This window comes from Dermochelys coriacea, chromosome 7 (assembly GCF_009764565.3).
Source record: "Dermochelys coriacea isolate rDerCor1 chromosome 7, rDerCor1.pri.v4, whole genome shotgun sequence".
Taxonomy (NCBI): domain Eukaryota; kingdom Metazoa; phylum Chordata; order Testudines; family Dermochelyidae; genus Dermochelys; species Dermochelys coriacea.
The window spans coordinates 17,924,170-17,947,721 of NC_050074.1; the positions used below are offsets into that span (position 1 = coordinate 17,924,170).

Genomic DNA, 23,552 nt, shown 5'->3' on the forward strand with positions numbered 1-23,552 from the left:
CCATCCCTGATTCACAGATCATCTCCAATTTCTCCTTAAGGCTTTGCTACCACCTGCCTGGGGTTTGGCTAAATATTAACGTTAACTCTATGATACAGCTTTGCAGAAAAGTGTGTGTGTGTATTATTTTTAATAAGGTACAATGCTGACAGACAGAGGCCCACACAGTATGCACTGTGAAACAGTTTAAGACACCAATAAGGTGATTACAGTCTGGAAGAAAAATTACCTGCAATTATAGTCAGTTATGTGACAAAAATGAAATGTATCTCCCCTCTCTGAAAACCTCAGACTCTAAGAAGTATTTCCTCAGTCTTTCAACAGTATTTTGCTGCAAGACCTAAGAGACATAAGAGGGAAAGCCGACAATAGAAATCCAAGCAAAACAACTTGAGAGAATTTATAGTCTTCCTTTCTTTTACAGTTTTGCACTTTTCTGTCACCAAGACCAGAAGGATATGCATTGAAAGAGCAGTCACAGCAACTAATTTATCATATTTACTAGATGAAATCATAGTTAGGAGGTGTTTTATTAAAATATTTAACTTTTTTGTATAAAGCTGAGAAGACTCGGGGGGAAATCAATGGTCTACGAAATATGTGTATTTCAGTTCTTTCAAAATTAAAAGTGTTATTAATGGACTTGCAGGGCAGAGTTTGCTTCTTTCATCATAAACAGCATAAAAGCAGAATAACCATTAAATTACATGCTGCAGTGACTGAGACATAAGGTTTTATTAACATTTAATGAAACTTTAGAATTCAGGCAAAGATACAATCGAAATTTTAAATTATTTTTTAAATAGAGGGTTTTTTAAAACTTGAAAAGCTTTCAGCTCTATCATTATGCAGAAAAAATAAAGCCTTTTGTGGCCTAATATAATTGCTTTATGATTTTTGATCGTCACTCAACTCCTGCTACTATATACCGTGTTTTACTATCCCAGGGGAATTGACCGGGAATATTACACAAGGGTCAGGGTCAATGAATGAGTGGTCCCTATTACAATGAATGAGTGGTCCCTATTACATCAGTGTCTTAAAAATATTTCAATTCTTATTATTTTATCCCCGAGAAGTGGTAAGAAAACTGGCAAAATGTAATGCAAACAGATCCTCCCACTTTGGATACACTGGACAGAAGAAGAAAATTAAAAAATGCCCATCTAGGGGAAGAGGGCTATTTTATATCCAAGTTAGTGCAACAAATTTTAGGGAAAAAGAAAAGGAGTACGGATCTGATGAAGTGAGCTGTAGCTCACGAAAGCTTATGCTCAAATAAATTTGTTAGTCTCTAAAGTGCCACAAGTACTCCTTTTCGGCAGCTACTCTGAAACCTGTCAAATTTTAGGGAGACTCTTTCTATAACCAGCTCACCTGACTTACAGGCTACTTTGCACCAGCAGAGCAAGGCAATATGTTATGAGTGCATTATTAATATATATTGATCTGATGCCATCTATGTGCACAGCACTGTACAACAAAGGGAAGGTACAGATAAGCAAAAGGTCCTTGTCCTAAGGAGTTTATATTCTAAAGGCACCATGAGTACCACACTGGATGCGTTTGGGTCTAATAATGATTCATGGAGAAATGTGCATACCAGATGCAAGCTAGTTCTCACTCACTGACTTGGATAGATAGATACATTACTTTTTTCAGTTGGGGTTATTGGCTACAAACTGTCAGATTATAAAATCTGTGAAGCAAAATCAAGAACAAAGAACTAGTTCAGGGATCGGCAACCTTTGGCATGCGGCCTGTCAGGGAAAGCTGCTGGTGGGCTGGGACGGTTTGTTTATCTGCAGCGTCCGCAGGTTCGGTCGGTCGCAGCTCCCACTGGCCATGGTTCACCATTCCAGGCCAAAGGGGGCTGCAGGAAGCAGCAGCCAGCACATCCCTAGGCCTGTGCCTCTTCCCGCAGCCCGCATTGGCCTAGAACAGCGAACCATGGCCAGTGGGAGCTGTAATTGGCCAAACCTGTGGACGCTGCAGGTAAACAAACTGTCCCAGCCCACCAGTGGCTTTCCCTCATGAGCTGCGTGCCAAAGGTTGCCGATCCCTGAACTATTTAGAAGGACACACGTTATTTGTAGTAAAGGGGTAGCTGCTATAAGCTCAAATCAGATGAAGTTTTGTGCAGTAGATTTCCTGGAATTATAGACATTATAGATACAGGAAAAAAGACTTGAACATTTCATCCATCTCCCCTCACCATTCCCGAAAGCACATTTTCTAATGCTTTGCCCAGTCATGTTTTAAATAGCACAAGTAGTGGCGCTTTTGCCACTTCCCTTAGAATCCACTATCTAATAGCTCTCATTGCCACAACATTTCCCTGGGCTTTTGCCTACACTTTCCTCCTCTTAATTCTACGGGTGACTAACACAACCTCTCCGTCCTTTTTAGTTGGACCCTTTGAATACTAGTAACCAGTGAAAAGAACAGGAGTACTTGTGGCGCCTTAGAGACTAATAAATTTGTTAACAGAGATTGAAATAGGAGGGAGAGTTCTCACCAGCCAAACAGGAAAGGAGCTATCAGGGAGCACCAATAGCCCAAACAACTCTGGCAGGAGACCTGGGGGGTTCTCTCTGCTTTTAGGAGAGAAGGGGGAGCTGTGGTCTAGCCTGTTCCCTGCTACATTAGCTCTTGCTTGTAGACTGTTATCTTGCTCTTCCTGCACCAGTGCAACTGAGAGGAAAGTTAGGCCCTATGTAGCTATTGGATTTCAGCACAATGACATTCTGAAGCTCTGGTTGTTGAGGAACCAGGCTGTCATGGCTTTGCTGAATGAAATGGTGCAGAAAAAGAGCTGTTAATACAATTAATTTACACTCAAATGTAGCAGGTGTGTGGGCCAATTTTAGGAGAAATGTGTTTTACCAAAACCCAATCAAAAATAAAAACCTGTCTCCCATAATGCAGAAGGCCGTGCAGTCCCACAAATCAACCGGTAATGGCTCAGTCTACAATGAACCCTTCTGATTTAACATGAAATAGGGATGAGGCCACACAGGCACTGCAGTGTGAAGCAATCCCAATTCCCAGGGGTTCCTCAGTGGCAGCAGGTCAAAAGAGGATATCATTTACATGACACCGTGATGATGATGGGTACAAGGGTTTCCCTCAGAGTTTGTAGAGAGCCCTCTATAACCATGGGCAGCCGTGAATATCCATTTGCCATCCCCTTTCAGTAAATACTTTGTTGCCCCTTCTCATCCAAAATAGAACCTTCTGATCTTCCAGGGTTTCTAAATGCTAACCTTATATTCTAAGATATGAGGGGCAGTGTGGTCCTGGGGGTAGGTGCACTCAGCCTTTTGGAACATTGGTACAATGACCATCAATGAGCTTTTCCAAGTGGTTGTGAAAGCAACCTAAAATGAACAACAAGTTTCAAAGTAAAAACCAAACATTCAATCCTGCCCCTGAAAATCAGCTTATATTATAGTGTTATATTCTACTCCCTTCAAGCTGCAGGCGGAACATCAGCAGCCGCTGTGTATATTATGGCTCATCTGCTTCATTTCCTCTTGAGAGAAAGGAAACACGTTGCCTTTCAAGTTGGATGTATTTTGCACTTTCCTAAACAGTCAAGTCAGATTATTAACACAATTCCTGTTAACGAGTTAAACGTGTATGCTGCTGTAAGTCTCCAGCAGTGCTGACATCACATTAAACTCCAACAATTGTATATAAGCCTTGCTATCTAAATCAGCATGTGTCAATGCTTTATTGAAATGGCTGAACGTGATGGCATAACTTCTGTACCAATTGTTGTCTTAGACTTACCCTTTCCAGCTCAGAGAGCTGTAATTGTGTAACATCTGGGATCTTCTTTCTTTTCTTTTCTTTTCTTTTCTTTTCTTTTCTTTTCTTTTCTTTTCTTTTTACAATTTATCTTCAGTATGTGCACCAAGTAATATCCTTTTATATGTTGATGTTTATAGTTTAAGTTTAAGGTCTGTTGATGGGTTTTGTTGCCCAGCTGCAAACTCAATGAAATTCATAAAGGTGCAAAGAATAATTAATGGTAGGAGATGGTGCATCGAGAGAATTTGTTAGTCTCTAAGGTGCCACAAGTACTCCTTTTCTTTTTGCGAATACAGACTAACACGGCTGCTACTCTGAAACCGAGTTTACAGTGTGTTTCTCTTCTTTTTTTAACCCTTTCAAAATAGCTGGGTCTCTAATATACCTCAGAGACTGTGTACAAGGCAAATAGGAAACATATTGTTGTCCCTTTGTAAGAAACACCGTAACCAAAATGAGGCCTTCTATACATGGTAATGTGTTAATCGGGTCTGTTTTATAAGGGATTCCAACCCTGTCCCATATTTTGTGTGCACAATTTTTCACCCATAACTTTTTGCCTGCAATCAGAGAGTGACGTAAATGATGCCATTTATATGGCTAACTGGTGCAAAATTGGTTCACTTGGTTCATGTGCAAAAGTTGTCTGTTCTTTGTGTGCCCTGTTAAAAATGGTGGCAAAGAGAAGGAGAAGGGCTTTGCTGAAGCACCGATCATGGCTGTGTAGGGATACCTTGGATCAATTAAATTGTATTCTTGAACTCTTAATCCCCTGCATACTGGGGGGCAGAGGCTATGACTGGACCCTACCAGAAGTGTAAAGTTGGCTATAAATGAAGGAGCAACTTGTATAGGGGTTGTGGAGGTAGATATGTAGGGTCTCTTGGACTGGAGAAGTCATAGTGACATGGGTCCTGCCTGCAAGGAGCATTTTTTTTAAAAAAAGATGGTTTGGAAAATTACACAGGGAGTGGGGCAGGATGCAATATGTGCTAGAGATAACAGAAGTGTGTTTAATATAACTGCTAGGGTGCATAACTCACTGAAGATTAGGAGCAAAATAGCAAACATGAGTTTTATTGCACTTTGATGAGTTATCCTATGCTGGCTGGGAGCTTCACTAGGTGACCTAGTGGATCTTTCTCATCTTCTATTTCTATGAGTCTGGTTTTATAAAAAAAAAGATATTGAGCTGTATTCCAGCTGGGAGCACATGACCATTGATGATTCCGTTTATGAGCAAAAATGTGTTTGCCCTTGACCTGGTTAGTTTTCTTTTCATTTTTGTGACTTTCCTCCAAATGTAGCCTACATGATGCTAGGAAAAACGCTTGGATCTTTGGTTTCTATGCAGGTACATTTTGTGCAGCCAAAATGCCATGCAAAGATTCTAGGGAGGGAAAATATGAACTAACTTATTTTGCTTCCTTCGGACACTCATACTGACTCTGGCAACATGCCAAAACATTTCTCAAAGAACAAATGACTTCTGAATAGCACTAAACCTTTTTCATGTTGTTTAACATCAAAAACTTTAATAAGACCATGGCTGTGTTTTAAAATGGCTTAGATATCCACCTGGAGGTCAAGGCTAAGCAATTTTGAATATGGAATTGGCATTAGTTCTAGCTTGTAAAGTCTTTCTATTAGATTTTCTATATATGATAGATGAGTCAAACACAACCTTCTAGGGTCTCTCAGTGATGAAGGAAAGATGAATTATGTCAATACTTTATGTGATAACAGCCAAACAGAAACCTAGGTTGCATTCAGTTTTGGCCAAAGATGGGAAGAAAAATGCTTGAGCTGTAGAAGAAAGAAGATAGAACATGGGAACATTGACTATGAGGAGGCCTCAGCTGAAAGTTTTGGATAATGATCAGGTTTCATATAGAGAATTGGTTGAGAATTTTCTATTGGAATGATTTTCCAATGGAAAATGTGGTCTCCGCAAAACTGACATTTTCCATAGGAAAATTTCAATTTTTCCAAAATGTTTTTATTTCCTGATGGGAAAAATCTAAATGAAACATTTCATTTGGATAAATTCAGTTCAGAATATTTCATTTTGTTGAACTGACCTGAAATGATTCCTTTCCAATCATTCCAACAAAACTTTAAACTGGATTTCCCTATCAGTACATTGCCTCATGGACCTTGTAGTTTGAGCCCACATTCTCTCCTAGGGGTCAGGGTCTCTGATAGACTAGGTGTCCCATAATGCAATTCAAATTCCCCACTCACCAACCTGTGTGGTGCAGGGGAGTCATGTGATTCTGGATGCATTATGGGAGATGTAGTCTGGCCACAGAACCCAGTGGAGTACAAATGTTTGCTCCTGTTAAGGGGCATGGTCAGTGGGTTAACACCCAACAAATTCTATGCAGTGGGACAGAACAGAAAATGGAGCCCAGGACTCTTTCTCCTATGCTGCAGTAGCTGTCTGCAGGCTGACTACAAGGGCACAGATGCCCTTAAGCACTTGCCTGAGATGAGGAGTTCTTTCCTGGTTTGTAAGTATTAGTAGTTTCTCATCTTGGAGGAATGAACTCACTTTTTGTGTATTAAAAAAAGAAATTAAAGGAATTGATAGCTCTGGCACTGCTATAGCACTTTGTACATAGTAAATGCACACATGAGTTTGCTTGATGTATTTCAGGCAAGACCTACCACTGGGATAAAGTGTGTATCAGAGCTACTGAGTGAGAAAGACATGGGTAAGGAGGAGAATAAGTTGCTTCAAACTGTGCTTTTTAAAGGCATCTGTGAAGTGGGGAAAGAAGGCTAGAGGAAGCTTCAGAAACATCCCTTTGAAATGCTCTTCTTTCCTTGGAAATGCAGTTTGATTTGTTTTATATTATCATATGTGACACCAGAGAAGTGGGGAGAGAGACTGCGGTGAGGCAAAAGAAAAGTCAAATATTATTTTAAAGTGCATTCTTCTTAGCAGTTTTTCAGTGATTTTAGAAATGCACGTGAATCAAAGCCCTAGATCACATCTTGCCACATATGTGAGGGCTTCAAAATCTAATTCCAAATGCTGTAGCTCAGACCAATATAAAAGACCACCCAAAGCAATATGGGTTTAAGCCATAATGCAGCAATCTATGGACTAACGGCAGCTGACTCAGTCTGTGAGCCTAATTATCTTAAGAACAAATGCCAGGGCTACTGTGTACAATTGTTAGTAGAAGACCCAAAAACCATACAGTCTTGAATCTGTGCAAACAAAGTTGATGAAAAATGGAATGCCAGGCAAAACTACGTTTCTCTTTGCATTTGCCTCCCTCTGATGGGCAAAACTATAAGGGCATGTACCTCTCCTGGCTCTCACCCTCCATGTGTTACAGTAGATTACCAATGGGATGCTTCTTGCTCTTCTAGAAATAATGTTAGACAGACCTCCTCTAGAAACTAATTCTTCTGCTGTAACATTACTTTCAAAGGCAGTGGAGTCTGCTAAATTTAGGGCAGTGAAAAGAATTCTGAAAAATGGTCCATCAACCCAAATATTCATCAGTTTTTTATTTTTTAATCTAACAAAATTCAAGCTATGCACCATTCCTATTCTGCTCCCACATGACCTTGTGATGTCGATAGGAGTGTTATGTGTCTGAAGGTACTGATTCTCTCCTGCCTTTATCCTTGTATGGTCACTTACACTTACACAGTATAAAAAGCTACTATTCTGATTGGATAAGTATTCACATCCACTTTGCAGGACTGTAAATGAGCACTCAAGGTACAAGGCAGGGGAGAATCAGACCCAGTTTATGGATCTTAACTTGCTAAAACCATAAACATTTCTATGCTGCCCTGGCTGAATTACCTGTCTACACCAGAGACAAAAGGAGTATTTAAGAATAATCAGAGGCACAAACTGTATTGTTTGATACTTGTGTCTGTTATTGCCACCCAGAAATGTACTCACTATTGCCAACCCCAACAATTTGAAAACCAGGAGTCAGGCTCCAAAATTATGAAATTGCCTTAAAACTCATAAGAGACAAGGTGGGTGAGGTAGTATCTTTTACTGGACCAGCTTCTGTTGGTGAGAGAGAGAGAAGCTTTTGAGCTACACAGAGCTCTTCTCCCAGTCCGAGGAAGGTACTGAGAGTGTCACAGCTAAATACAAGGTGGAATAAACTGTTTAGCATAATTAGTTAACATATATTTTAAGGGATCATTCAAGGTGAAGTGGCCTGTTAATTACTCTGCAGTCATAGGACAAAAAGAGTGGATTACTGATTGTTGTAATAAGCCATAAATCCAGTGTCTTATTAAGACCATGATTTTTAGTGTCTAGCAAAGTTATGAATTAAGCTGAATTAAGTTATGAATTAGGCTCATTTTTTGAAGGTGTTGTGCAGGTGTCCTTTGAGGACAAGGACTGAGAGGTCACATATGGAATGATTGTTTTGTAAAAAGTGTTGGACCATGGGAGTTTTTGTTTTTGTCATGTTTCTATGCGAGTTCATTCGTGAGCATAGTGATTGTTGGTTTCACCTACATGAGAGTTTTTTAAATAAAAACGCTGGCTTTTTTTATTGGCTTTCTGGTTTCTGAGCCTTTAGAGGGTGCTCACTTCACCCATTCAAGCTTTTCTCTTCCACAATTAGGGCTAGACATATTTTTTTTTTAAAATGAAAGCTAGGATTCTCAGGGGGGCTCTGGCAATAGCTGGGACTAGGGTAACCAGATAGGGACAGTTCCAATTTTTGGGTCTTTTTCTTATATAGGATCCTATTACCCCCCATCCCCTGTCCCAATTTTTCACATTTGTTGTGTGATCACTCTAGCTGGGACTTTAAGAATAAACACCAAATATTGCAAGATTAGTGGTTAAACTACAAGAGCAGGCAACAATACATACTCTAGGCATGATCCAGCACGCACTGAGGTTAGTGGAAAGATTCCCACTAACTGAAGTATTGCCAGCCAGAGGGCAGCAAGCACTGTCTGGAACCAGGTGATGGGAACAGTAAATTACAAGTCTTCACTTCTAGTGCTATAGCAACATTTTCACATGGCTAGTTTGCCTGAGGAATATTCCACCTTCATCCCAATCCAGGCTGGAAAATTCAGGATACACAAAGCTGTCAGAATCCTTTTCAAAAAATGCTGACAGTCCTGAACAGTCTTCCATGCTTTTCCAGGACTCCATGATCTTCCTCAGCATGATCATCACCAGCCCAGCTTGATGGACTCCTTTATCTTTGTGTCTCAGCTCCGAGTGGACTTTTGACTTCCCATAGACACATAGCTGCATTGGCCACCCACCCACCCCTTAGTCTAAAAAACCTGAACCCTAAGGTCTGGCATGAGGGATGGGAAGAGGAATTAAACATTGGAACAAACAGGTGGTGAAATTGACCCCTCACAAGATTATAGGAATCGCATCAGGATTTGAGTAACATGGTTTTTCTGCTACTCATGGGAGCATGTGCTGGTTTCTCAGGAAGAGCAATAATCTTTAATGGCTGAGAGTTTCAGCATTGACTTAAGTGAGAACAGAGTTAAAAATTCCACCCTACAAATACATACAATTAAATAAACAATTCCACTTAGACGTGCCCATAGGCCCGATGTTCTTCACCTCCTCTCTGACTGCCAAGAACATCACACACAACGTACAGGGTGCCTGAAAATGCTATTTATTCTTATCTGATACCTTCTATACAAGTATTATCATGTCAGGCAAACTCTAGTTGGTATTTTAAAATAAAATAAATTTAATAATTTAATATATATATAGAAATATGTTATCTGTTACTATGGGTTATATGTAGTAGCTCAGGGAAATCCTAACAAAGAAAATAAAAGAATAGAGGCGAGAATGCATCAATCATAAGTAGCATAACATTGAATGTAAAAAAAGGCTTAAAAATATGTAACATTGTAACGGTGAATCATTACAGCAATAAACAAAAAATCCAAAACATCCTCAGGTGGAAATACTTTTCTGAAGGCCTGATCTTTCCATTGGCTCTAATGAGGCTGAATCAGGCTCTGAGCTGCGAATAGCATTGATGTGTATGTGAGCTGTGTTCCTTATTCTCTCTCTCCTGGTGGGGTTTGTTTTCTTTTTTCATTTACTTCATCTACACTGGAAATTTTAGGTCCATGCAGTTCCGTGGTAGCACTAGATAAAGCTGCAGAGTAAACAGGACTCAGGAGTTATTACCATCCTGTCTTCCAACTCTACTGTGAGCCGGACACGGTGATGAAAATACCCAGGTCCTGCTATGCTATTTCTTCCTCTGATGCTGACCCCACTGGCAGTGCATCCACAGGAAGTTACAGATCTTAATATTGCCATTGTAAGTGCAGCCATTGTTTGTTTCAAACTGAAGAACTCTAGAAGCATTCCACTGCCATCATATGATGGTGCAGCCACAGCAGTACCTCTCTGGGTAGTCCAGTGCATACACCTTGTTTTCTAGTCCATAAACATAGTATAGGTACGTCTTCCCTGCGTACAGATAATGAACTTCTGTGACGGGGATCAGTTCAATAGTCTGGCGCTGAGAAAAGAAAAAAAAGCAAATGAAAAGCCTTAATTAAGGAAGGCTGATGCCTCACCTTTTGCCACATCTTGAGAGGAAGAAAGAAACGCCTGACATCTGATAGAGAGAGATGCCTTCAGCCACCACATCAGTTGTCAAATGCTCTTCCCCCTTCTTCAACAAACTATCCTGTGTGTTTGGAGCTTTCGGCCTTGTGCACACTAGAACATTGGCAGGGAGTTTATAACCACTTTGTGACATGCTCGACTTGTTCACAAACAAGACATGGTTAATACTCAGTAATCCTGGGAGCTAACTGTGTGCCTAGGCCAGGCCAGCATGTAGTTGTCTTCCTGTAACCGTGTCATGACAGTGTTATTTTGCTGTGTAAATGTGATCCTTTCACTGTGTAAACAGGTTAGCCAGTCCTGTATTGTCACAGCTCTGTGTGTGGTAACACACCCCAGAAAACATTCATATATTGCTGGTACATCTCCTGTCGATGCAATTTTCCCTCTCTGTCCCTGCAAGGCACTATGGGACAGCTACATGGTACAGCAGCTTTGTCTGAGTAGATGTGTAAACAGTGGACATACGGTTTTCTGGTTAAAAGCCATGAGGGTACAAGTCATCTGTGCTTGCTGTAACCAGGGCAGATAAGCGTGTCAATCATAACCTTGTTACAAAACTATTTAAGTACTTGTAGATAGATAAATCCTTAGCTTCCAGGAAAGTTTCAGTTTAAAGGAAATTAAAGACATGTTTATGGCTTCAGAAACTAGGTCTGCATCTAAGCCAGCAATCAGGGAGTTAATGTCTAAACTGGGTCCCATGCCCTAAAGGATACTGACAGAGCTCTAATTAGAGCTCTTCATTGGTCAACCAGGGCCCAGGTGTGAGTTCCTTATTCACCTTCATTTATAAAAGAGATCCCTCGGGTCAATAATCAGGAAGGCTGAGTGGGAGGGTAGCAGCAAGTCCTATAGTCTAAAAAAGTAGAGTTAGTTTAGTTTTGGGTGAGCAGGGCTCTCTGTTTGGATTTCTGTGAAGGGTTTATCTATATAAAACCTTTGATGGGTTCTTTTGGTTATCTAGGAGTTGGGGCTAGTATGTTTTAACATGCGGGATGCACAAACAATTACTGAGAGTCATTTCCTGGTTTCAGGAGAGTGGGGGGTTGTTGATAGTGGTTGGCTTTTGTGGGGAGGGGAAGATTAGGGTAAAAGAGTACAGAAGTCTAATCTCCAGCCCACAGTGTGAATATCCTGAGACAGTCTCTACTCAGGTCTCACAGAAAAATGTCTGCGGAACTTTCCATATGGGAAGAGTACTAAGACTTTTTTTAAAGTGACGCATATAGACAATAAGCAGCAGCAGCATGGTAAAAGCCACAGATTACAAGCTTTTAGACAATGAGATTGCCTAGAGAAGGCCATCCTTAAAGTCATAATTTGGTCCATTAAATTACAGTTGCAGATTCTTTTCAGCCCCCATTCCATGTAGCCCTGTCCCCCTGCTCCCAAATAAAGATTGTTAGGAACATTTCTACCTTGGCAATGTGAAGAAAGCAGCTAAACTTTTTAAACCTTCACTTCTAGTCTACCTACCCATTTTCTTTCTATAAAATATTCTACAATGGAAGACACTAAAGAATCAGCCACTACTACACAGTTGTCCTAGATAGCGCCTATTCTGAATGGGGGAGGGGAACATTGTACTACAGGATCAGCCTTTTGGCTAAAATAAACTGAAATGTTTTACTATGTGGCATGTCTCTTATTGGAATATGTTTTCCCTTTGCAGGGAGGAGAGGTTTTAGGGTTCAATAGGTCTTGGTCCTTTCTAATGAGAACCAAACTCTGAAAAAGTTTGGATCCATGGGTCTTTCAATAATGTGCCAAATCAAGATCGCCAATCCAGGATCACCTGAATGTTGGGGAGGTTCAGATTTAGAGCCAAAAAATGTTGCTCAGGCTCTTTTTAACTTACAGTGCTCCTACAGCATAAAGAAAATTAGATGGGTGGTTTCAAAATGCACAGTAAATTTTGTGTAAAAAGAGACCATATTATAATCTACCTGCTTTTCACTTATATACAGTTTACAGGTTTCAGAGTAGCAGCCGTGTTAGTCTGTATTCACAAAAAGAAAAGGAGTACTTCTGGCACCTTAGAGACTAACAAATTTAGCATCCGATGAAGTGAGCTGTAGCTCACGAAAGCTTATGCTCTAATAAATTTGTTAGTCTCTAAGGTGCCACAAGTACTCCTTTTCTTTATACAGTTTACAATATCTGGTTATAGTTCTCCATTTGATTTAGTTTGTCTGTAATCCATTTCCAACTGGTTCCTATTTCATCTGTTTCTTTTCTCATCCAAATACCAGTACTATAGCTCCCTGGGCATCTGCAAAACTTCATAGAGATATTTTTGCAAAGGGAATAAGGATTATTCCTGTTATTCTTCTGACCCAACATTTAATGGAGCTTTTAGACTTGTTTCTTCCTTGTTTTATTGCTCATCCTCCATTATGCAGATTCAGTTTTACTAGAGTGAATTTAGGCATAAACTTTAACTGTATATAGTGTATGATACCTGAGTGGCGTATGAACACACACTTCTTTGGTAATCTTTTTCTGTAGTGATTTACCGTTTATTAATAAAACTAAATCATTAGATGTCTTTTTATATGGGAAGCTCACAGTGACCCCTTTATATTCAGGGAAGGGCATCCTTCTACCTATTATACAATATTTATCTCACCATCCTGCCCTTAGGGACAGATTTTCTTTTCTCATATCTTTTATAAAAGAAAGAAGCAGGATGGGCCAATGGCTAGTGCATTAGCCTGGAACTCAGGAGACCTGGGTTAAATTCTGTGCTCTGCTACAGACTTCCTGTATGACCTTGGGCAAGTCACAGAGTCTCCCTGTGCCTCAGTTTCCCCATCTGTACAATGGGGATAATAGCACTGCCTTACAGGGATGTTGTAAGGATAAACCCATTAAAGATTGTGAGGTGCTCAGACACTATGGAGATGGGGCCTATATAAGTACCCAAGATAGCCACAACATCATCCTTCTGAGTTAAGGTGCTGGGCTAAGGGACTCAGGGGATTTGGCTTCACATCCTGGCTCTGCCACAGCCTTCCTATGTGACCTTAGCAAGTCACGCAATCTGTGCCTCAGTTCCTTGACATGGAGATAATACTTCCTCTCTCTTGTCTGGGCTATATAGACTATAAGTGGGAGATGTTTACAGGATCCCTACCCTCCTGGTTTAGAAGAAGAAAGCATATCTCAGTAGCACTGTTCTCTTTTTCTCTTACCCAAAAGACACAAGGGCTCTCTGGGCTTCCAGATATGTGGATGGGGAGGATGCAAACAACGGACATGCTGCATACATGGTATCCTATTTCCCAACCCTACCTATAACCCAGCATCATACTTACCACTGTGCAACCCAGCAGAGTTCTTGTGTAGTTTAATGCTGACCTTGTTAGCATTAATCCACCCACCTTTCCCTCTTTGCAACCTGCTTTTTTTTTTTTGGAGGGTGGATTCTTGATGTACTGGCCTGTGGATAGCCCCTTGTAGCATGAAGAAGCACACAGGGACTGGGGGCAGAAACGCAGAACTGCCATAAATTCCATGCCACTCTGTTCCCCTAATGGAAGAATTCTTAGGAAACTTGCAAAATTCTTGTACCCCGTACAAGGGCCTCAAGAATATGTTTGGGTACATTTCACTTCTGCTGGAACTCAAGAAGATTGTGAATCACAAACAAACCATCCTCTAGGAGTTTGGTGCCTTCTATGGCAGAAAGTGTCACCAATGCAGATTTATTGTGTCCCCTTCAAATGCTGGCCTCACAAAACATTTCCACAGTAGTTCAAAGACAATGACAGCAAATGTTTGGTGTTCCTCTTCAAGGATCAGCATCTTCCTGGGAAGGTAGCATGTCAGTGAAGAAGCAGCATTAAGAAAGGCAAAGACGAGCCCATCAGTTGTTTTTGGAGCATATAGAAATATGGGTCTAAGGATGAGTTGTCGCAGAGAGGAAGAGGTTTAGGAGACAGTGTGGTCCAGTGGCTAGAACAGGGAGCTGGGCTCCTGGATTCTATTCACAGCTCAGTCAGTAACTGTGTGACTGTCTGTCTTTTGGAGAGTCTCTGGGGCGACATGGTACCAACCTCATCCGACGTAGTCCCTGGTAGGACACCAGTTGTACCGCAACTGAGATAAGCACTGTACGTACTTCAGCTGCTAAGACTCTGTCACTAATGGGTTCCTTGTTGCACCCAAATGCCTTCAACGCCACACTCTTTCCAGGGCCAGAGACACCCTGACTCTGTCCCACACTCTGCCCAATTGCATCTTCTGGTCGCCCTATCACTCCCTCATACTCCAGTAGGAGTGAAAGAGCAGACACAGATTCATCATCAGCAGATTTGCCATGCTAGCCCCTGCTGACTCATCCCAACTAGCTGCATGGCCTTGGACAGTTCACTTAACAATTCTGTACATCAGTTTGCACATCTGTGAAGTGGGTATAGTAATCCCAACCCACTCACACCATGTAAAACATTTTGAGTCTCTGTGCAGAAAGCTGCAGATAAATCACATGCCAATTAGAGAATTACCTGGAACAAAATCCTGTTTGGGGGACAAATGTGTTTCAACAGCTAGAAATAACTAATCAAGTGCAAATATTTCAATGAGGGACCATGCCAGAAAAAGGTCTGCACAGGAAGCTAACACCTCAGGTTAAATGCCTGTTCGCTGTTCTGTAGTGTTTTGAAAGCACGCATTCAATCAAACCATTTGAATACATAATTCTCTTTCTTTAGTTCCATTAAGACTTGCAAAGGTGTACAGCTCCACTGGTAGCATTTATTATGAAAAGACACTGCCATCCAGTGCTGAAGCAAAGCTAATGCAACTGGGATCTAGTTTAGTATAAACTAAAAAGGCAGAGGAGAAATGCAATAGCTGTGGTAGATTAAGTAATAATCTCCTGCTCTCATTATGTAATGATCCTCAGTTGCCCACCCTGACGTGTTACAATTACACAGAAGGTCAGTGTTCTAAACACAACTAAATGAAGCAAGTGAAAGCCGCCAGACTGTAGTCACGCTGAGCCTACAGAAAATTTATGGGCACAATATTTACCTCCATCATATGGCCAACTTCATAAAAAGCTGGAATGCCAGCAGCCAAGCAAATATGCAGTAAGAGGTGTTTCTCCTCTTTTCTTCCAAAAGATGCTTATTATTAAGTGGTAGAACTTTAGCCAAGAGCAAGTGGAGGGTGCAAAGAATTAAGTAGTGAGGAATGAGCTGGCAGGACGCAGCTCAGACCTAAGTAAACAACACATGGTCTGGGAGATTTGGCACTGGAAGAGCTTCTCGACACCTGCTTTCCCAGGCAGCTAGAGGAGGCTTTTGGATGGTGTGTGCCAATCTAGTGAACAAACTGCTTTTGATAGTGAGAATTATCACCTGGAATTAATTTGGAAAGCATGAGCTTGCCAAAGAGGTGATTTTAGATTGACAGACCATATGGAAAATCAAACCATTGCCCCGTTAGCTTATTTTGGTCTCTTAATTTACTTTTCTTTTTTAAGGTGGCATTTTTCTCTTTCCCGAGGGAAAAGGCAGTATGTACCAGCTATAATTTAGCATTTGCAACCTAATGAAGGCAATAGATGTGACTCGATGGAACATAATGGTTATGCAAAATTAACTGCTAGGATATTAACCTGGGAGAATAAAGAATTTATTGGCAGTGACTTTGTTTGGAAAAGGGGAAAGAAGTTTCTCTTGTCTTTAGAACCAAGAGCCATTATTTCCCCTAGGATTTAATTCTGATTTTTAAAGATATCAGGCTATAAATCTGCTCAAAAATATTGCTCTTAAATTACTAACCTAGTAATTAAAATCTAACATCCTCCCCCAACATCACTGGTTTTAATCAATTCCATGAATACATCTAATGAAATAAACACAATCCAAAATTATCAGGAGTGACCAGTGGTTTTGGCTGCCCAACTTTTGATGCCTTAGGACTAGATTGCTCCTGTTTCTGACTCCAAGTTGGGGAGGGGCACAAAGAGCCTTCCCTCATCATCCACTCAGAGGCCAAGGGCAATTGTGCAGCCCCTGCTCTCAGGGAAGTACAGGGCTATCTCCCCATGCATAGTCCCAGGGATTTAAATTGCTCCAAAGAGGGCAGAGTCTTGGCACCACCTGCTCTCTTTCCTCTCTCCCCACCTTCCCATCCCTATATGGGGACACTGGCCTGCAGAGCTAGCTGGCCATGAAGAGTGAAGCAATGAGATAGTGCAGTGTGTCCCTTTCCCTAGGTCCTGGAGAGGGATAATATCTCAGGACCCCCTTGGAGTAGCCTAGCTTCTTGCCACTTGACAATAAATTAATGTATTTTAAGGCTAGCAAGGACCATTATGATCATCTAATCTGACTTTCTGCAGAACAGGTGATAAACCCCACCCAGCAATTCCTGCATCTAACCCATAACTTGTTTGGCTGTAGCATATCTTTTAGAAAGAGATCCAGTCTTGATTTAAAGACTTGGAGTGTTGGAGAATTCATCCCTAGGTAAATTGTTCCAGTGGTTAATTTTTCTAGTTATTAAAGATGCGTACTTATTTCTTGTCTAAATTTATCCAGCTTCTCTTCCAGCCACTGGATCTCATTGTGCCTTTTTCTACTGGATTAAAGAGCCATCTACTGTCAGAAATCTCTTCGCCAGGTGGATACTTGTAGACCATGCTCAAGTCACCTCTTAATCTTGTCTTGGAGAAACTAAATAGATTGAGCTTCTTAAGTCCCTCACTGTAAGGCATGTTTTCCAGATCTCAAATCATTTTTGTAGCACTCTTCTGAACCCTTTTCAATTTTTAGCTGCCTTTTTGAAGTGTGACACCAGAATTTGACAGTATATTCCGGTAATGGGCTGGCTAATGCCAAGTAAAGAGGTAATACCACATACCTACTTGATTGTCCCCAGCTTGTACTCCAAGGATCACATTTTCCCTCTTAGTTACAGCATTACACTGGGAGCTTATATTCAGCTGGTTATGTACCATTACCCTAAGTCCTTTTCGGTCTCTGCATTTCAGGATACAGACTCCAATCTTGTAAGTGTAACCTACAATATGGGCTACTGGCTAAGAACCTGATCCTTTGACTCCCATTGCTGTCAGGGCATGGTTGGATCAGGCTCTAAATTCCACAGCCTTGCCTTGCATGAGTAAGGTTTCAGAGTAGCAGCCGTGTTAGTCTGTATTTGCAAAAAGAAAAGGAGTACTTGTGGCACCTTAGAGACAAACAAATTTATTAGAGCATAAGCTTTCGTGAGAAATGCATCCGATGAAGTGAGCTGTAGCTCACGAAAGCTTATGCTCTAATAAATTTGTTAGTCTCTAAGGTGCCACAAGTACTCCTTTTCTTTTTGCATGAGTAAGAATCAGATCTCCACACCTTCTACCCTTGGTCCTACTATCTGGCTTCCCTGCTTACCTGCTGTAGAATGCGTGATGATGTGGCGAATGCTGCATTATGCTCCATGATGGCTCTCTGTGAGGCTAGGGAGATCTGTGGTATAGGGAAGTCAATGATGGGATACACCTGAAATTTAAAAAAAAAAAAAGGAATAAAAACCCAACCTGCATGGCACAAACTATCTGGTTTGCCATCCTGTGAACACATGCAAGAAGCCAGCTACAGCACAATGAAAACCTATTGAATGTCCTTAAATAGTGAAATCGTGGATACGGATTTATATCCATTTTACCATAACATTACAGACCTCAAAATGTAATGGTGGCTGGAAAAGTGACAGTGTAAAGATGGCATCTTCTGACTTAAAGGCTAACACTCTTCTCATGCAGTACCACAGCAGCTGAGATCAGCTGATGTTCTTTAATTGAGAAGCCCCAGATTCCAGTGCCAAGGTGGTAATTCCATAGAAAGGATTTCCGTTATGGAATTCACCCCCTTCTTGTTCCAACAGAATCCCACTAGTCTTCTGGATTTTGAAGGCTTGTTGCAAAGCCTCATTCTCTCACCATGGCTTTGTCTCAGTGTGTTGATGATTTATGGAAGAAGTACTGGTTCTGTGCATTGGGAAGGATCACTGATCTGGTCAATCAGCCAAATGAAAATCTGAATGGATTTTTTTTCAGAATGATTTGTTCATGTCCCTTGACCTTTGGATAGACATTTAAAAAAAAATCTAGCTATGTCATGAACATAACTGTTTCCTAGACACCTGTGAGTGATGTACGCTTAGGACTTCAGAGGCAATACAGCTCTGGGATAGTGAACTGGGTTCTATTCTGCCTCACACATCCCTGAACTAAATTCTGATTGCAGGATCTTTACTACTGACATGACAGGCTTAGTTAAACTGTAAGCATTTTGGGGCAGGGACTCTGCTCAGTTACGTGTTTGAACTGTGCCTAGCACAATGGAGCCCTGGGCCATGGCTAACAATACAAATAAATAATATAAAGAATTCAGCTAATTTACAGTTGGTTAGTGGTTTGCGGAGCTCGTAGTTATTTTAACTCAAGTCCACTCTGCACTAAAGCTGACTTGTGGTAAAGTGGAAGAAAGTTCAGAAATGGGTGTTAGGTAGGAACAATCACTAATTTCCTCCAGTCCTAAGTTTTACTCACCAGAATATTTTCATCTTTAAATACATTCTCTCCATTGACTTTACTGAGCAGCTCTCCTGGAAAGTTCAGCTGGTGCTCAGAAACAAATTCAAACACTTTGTTCTTCCTGGGAGAGAAAAAGCGTCATACACTAAACTGTTTCAAAACGCTTGAGTAAGGCTCTAATGCTTCCTGATTTGAGGACAATATTCCCTCTTTGCAACTTTTGTACTCTTCTGCAACAACCTCTTTTCTTAACAATCTCAAATGCTTTTATGCCATGGATGACTCTTGCATTAAAAGATCCTGAAACTAGGACTTCATGGTTAACAGGCTACCTTACAGTTTTCAAGATGACTTATAAACCTATTATTTTACTATTGCAGGTTCAGCTGTATATCCTCCATCAGAAGCCATGTTTCTATTATAATTAATTATTTTGCGCTATGGCTTACAAGATAAAGGCTTGGTTACTAAATAAGGAAGACTTCAAAAGAAGTTACACAATTCTATTGGATATATCAGTGGTGGGCAACCTGCGGGCAGCCATGCCTGCAGATGGTCAATGTAAACAAACTGTCTTGCGGCCCACCAGCGGATTACCCCGACGGGCCATGTGTGGCCTGTAGGCCACAGGTTTCCCATCACTGTTGTATCTGGATCTCTCTACACGTGGAGGTAGTGGGGAGACATACTTTTGCTAGCTCTCATCAAACTAGCACATTAAGAATAGTAGTGTGGCTGGGTATCAAAGGCAACAGCGAGCAGCAGGCTAGCCGTGCCAAGTACAAACCCGTCTGAACCCCACAGGTACATACATGGGCACAGCTAGCCCAAGCTGCCACTCGCTGTTGCCCATGAGACCCCAGGCTACACTATTATTTTTAGGTCACTAGTCAGCAAGAGCTAGCACAAGTACGTCTGCGTGAGCAGGGAATCATATCCCCAGCTCCAAGAGTAGACATACCTATATCTCATGTGTATACAATATTATAATATGCCTTACTATGTCATTCCATTGCCTGAAGGAATGCATGTGTTGAGGATTTAGTGATTAGAAAATAGAGCTTCCCAGCTCAGGGTCTCAGTCCTTTTCTTCAGCAGTCTGGTGTGCATTTCATAAAAACTATTGGCACCACTTGGTGGCAATTCCTGATTTAAAGGATGAACTGACATGAATTTTTGAGAAGCAAAGATCTTAAAACGGTGGAGCTTGGGCATCCACTAGAAAGTATTTTGGGATGTGGGTCAGCAGGCAATGTGTGACTTTTAAAGTGGAACAAAAGCTTACAACCTGAGATTCTGTTAGACCCTTCTGTTACCTCTTACTCCAAAGCTACCAAATTAAAAGTGTTAATGCTGGAGCCACAACAGAGGGAACCAGCCTTTTTCTGTAGCATAAACCCTGGTAACTGGGGTTCAGCTGCTAGACTCAGATGTCACAATGGGCACTGAACCACTCAAGCAAGCATTAATAGCAGAGTGCTAACATCATCCATTCTGCTCTGGCTGCCAACCTACCATTAACTCGGACTTGATCATTCATTTCACTCTCTGCACAAAAGAGATGCTTCCAATTGTGAGATGCATCTGATTACAGGCAAGAAAGCTGGTCTTTTGGTTCAACTCCAGAGTTCCTGTGTTCCATTTCTTACTCTGCCACAGACTTCCTTTCTGACCTTGGGTAAGTCACTTATCTCTCTAGACCCAATCCATCTCCCACAAAAATCAATGGAAAGACTCCCACTGACTTCAATGAGAGTTGGAGTTGGGCCTGTGCACCTCAGTTCCCTATCTATAGAATGGTAATAAATAAGTCTTTTTATCTGCATCTAGCTCTTATTACCTATCTTGCATAATGGGGCCCCATCTTGGCTGGAACCTCAAAGTGTTGCTGTACTACATATAATAACTACAACATTCTACCCACCCTACTTACCAGGTTATTTTCAGCTGTATGAAATGTAAGAGCTTTTTCTCTCCCTGGCATGTCATACAGGTTTTGTTTCCCCGCCCAGAACAGGTGCTGCACCTTTTAGAGGCAAAAATAAAGGTTTGTTTCGATAGCAGTTAAATGATTCAAGTTAAACATTTGAGAGATCTTGAGACTCAGCCCCTACAATGTTTTCAGTGTTGTTTGGTTTTGTCAAGGTTCCTTCCCCACTCTGAACTCTAGGGTACAGATGAGGGGACCTGCAAGAAAACCCCCTTAAGCTTATTCTTACCAGCTTAGGTTAAAAGCTGCCACCACTAAAGTGTTACACAAAGAACAGGGGAAGTGCCCACTTGGAAACATCTCCCCCCCAAAATATCCCCCTCCCCCAAAGCACTACACCCCCTTTCCTGGGGAAGACTTCATAAAAATCCACACCAATTTGCATAGGTGAACACAGACCCTTGGATCTTAAGAACAATGAAAAAACAAACAAACAATCAGATTCTTAAAAGATAATTTTAATTAAAGAAAAAGAATCACCTCTGTAAAATCAGGATGGTAAATACCTTACAGGGTAATCAGATTAAAAACATAGAGAATCTCTTTAGGCAAAACCTTAAGTTACAAAAAGACACAAAAACAGGAATCTACATTCCATTCAGCACAGCTTATTTTATCAGCCATTTAAAGAAAGCAGAATCTAACTCATATCTAACTAGATTGCTTACTAACTCTTTACAGGAGGTCTGACCTGGATTCCTGCTCTGGTCCCTGCAAAAACATCCCACAGACAGAGAGTACCCTTTGTTTTCCCCCACCTCCAGCTTTGAAAGTATCTTGTCTCATCATTGGTCATTTTGGTCAGATGCCAGCAAGGTTATCTTAGCCCTGGTCTACACTAGGCGTTCAGGTCGAACTTAGCAGCATTAAATCGATGTAACCCTGCACCCGTCCACATGACAAAGCCCTTTTTTTTGACTTAAAGGGCTCTTAAAATCGATTTCCTTACTCCACCCCCGACAAGGGGATTAGCGCTGAAATCGGTTTTGCTGGGTTGAATATGGGGTACTGTGGATGCAATTAGATGGTATAGGCCTCCGGGAGCTATCCCAGAGTGCTCCATTGCAACCGCTCTGGACAGCACTCTCAACTCAGATGCACTGACCAGGTAGACAGGAAAAGGCCTGCGAACTTTTGAATTTCAATTTCCTCTTTGGCCAGTGTGGCAAGCTGCAGGTGACCATGCAGAGCTCATCAGCAGAGGTGACAATGATGGAGTCCCAGAATCGCAAAAGAGCTCCAGCATGGACCGAATAGGAGGTATGGGATCTGATCACTGTATGGGGAGAGGAATCCGTGCTATCAGAACTAGGTTCCAGTTTTCGAAATGCCAAAACATTTGTGAAAATCTCCCTGGGCATGAAGGACAGAGGCAATAACAGGGACCCGAAGCAGTGCCACGTGAAACTTAAGGAGCTGAGGCAAGCCTACCAGAAAACCAGAGAGGTGAACAGGCACTGTGTCAGAGCCCCAAACATGCTGCTTCTATGATGAGCTGCATGACATTTTAGGGGGTTCAGCTACCACTACCCCAGCTGTTTTGTTTGACTCCTTCAACGGAGATGGAGGCAACACGGAAGCAGTTTTTGGCTACGAAGAAGACGATGATGAGGAGGCTGTAGATAGCTCACAGCAAACAAGCAGAGAAACCAGTTTTCCCGACAGCCAGGAACTGTTTCTCACCCTGGACCTGGAGCCAGTACCCCCTGAACCCAACCAAGGCTGCCTCCCGGACCCACCAGGCGGAGAATGGACCTCTGGTGAGTGTACCTTTTTAATATACTATAAAAGGTTTAAAAGCCAGCATGTTTAATGATTAATTTGCCCTGGCATTCGTGGCTCTCCTGGATATACTCCCAAAGCCTTTGCAAAAGGTTTCTGGGGAGGGCAGCCTTATTCCATCCACCATGGTAGGACACTTTACCACTCTAGGCCAGTAGCACGTACTCGGGAATCATTGTAGAACAAAGCATTGCAGTGTATGTTTGCTGGTGTTCAAACAACATCCGTTCTTTATCTCTCTGTGTTATCCTCAGGAGAGTGATATCATTCATGGTCACCTGGTTGAAATAGGATGCTTTTCTTAAGGGGACATTCAGAGGTGCCCGTTCCTGCTGGGCTGAACAGAAATGTTCCCCACTGTTAGCCACGTGGGGTGGGGGGGAGGCAAAATGCGACCTTGTAACGAAAGCACATGTGCTATGTATGTAATGTTAACAGCAAGGTTTACCGTGAAAGAGTGTACCCATTGTTCTATAAAATGTGTCTTTTCAAATACCACTGTCCCCTTTTTTTTTCTCCAACAGCTGCATGTGTTTCAAAGATCACAGGATTTTCTCTTTCCCAGAGGCTAGCAAAGATTAGAAGGCGAAAAAAACGCACTAGTGATGAAATGTTCTCTGAGCTCATGCTGTCCTCCCACACTGACAGAGCACAGACGAATGCATGGAGGCAGACAATGTCAGAGTTCAGGAAAGCACAAAATGACCAGGAGGAGAGGTGGGGGGCTGAAGAGAGTAAGTGGAGGGCTGAAGAGAGGGCTGAAGCTGAAAGGTGGT

General features: G+C 41.6%; 1 protein-coding gene across 5 annotated transcripts in view; it reads right to left on the reverse strand.

The window, feature by feature from the left end:
* Window positions 1-9,454: 9,454 nt before the first annotated feature.
* The window catches only part of SSUH2 (ssu-2 homolog), a 47,439-nt gene continuing 33,341 nt past the window's right edge, over window positions 9,455-23,552 (reverse strand). For 3 of the 5 annotated variants that reach the window (XM_043518262.1, XM_043518260.1, XM_043518259.1), the window contains exons 9-12: window positions 20,938-21,033; window positions 19,020-19,125; window positions 17,860-17,967; window positions 9,455-10,340 (exon numbers count right to left, since the gene is read on the reverse strand). In XM_043518262.1, coding sequence (XP_043374197.1) covers window positions 10,194-10,340; window positions 17,860-17,967; window positions 19,020-19,125; window positions 20,938-21,033 — 457 coding nt within the window. In that variant the 3' untranslated portion in view covers window positions 9,455-10,193. Of the gene's footprint in view, window positions 10,341-14,832; window positions 17,048-17,859; window positions 17,968-19,019; window positions 19,126-20,937; window positions 21,034-23,552 lie in introns of those variants that run through there. The other 2 variants (XM_038410707.2, XM_043518261.1) reach the window with 2 other exon arrangements.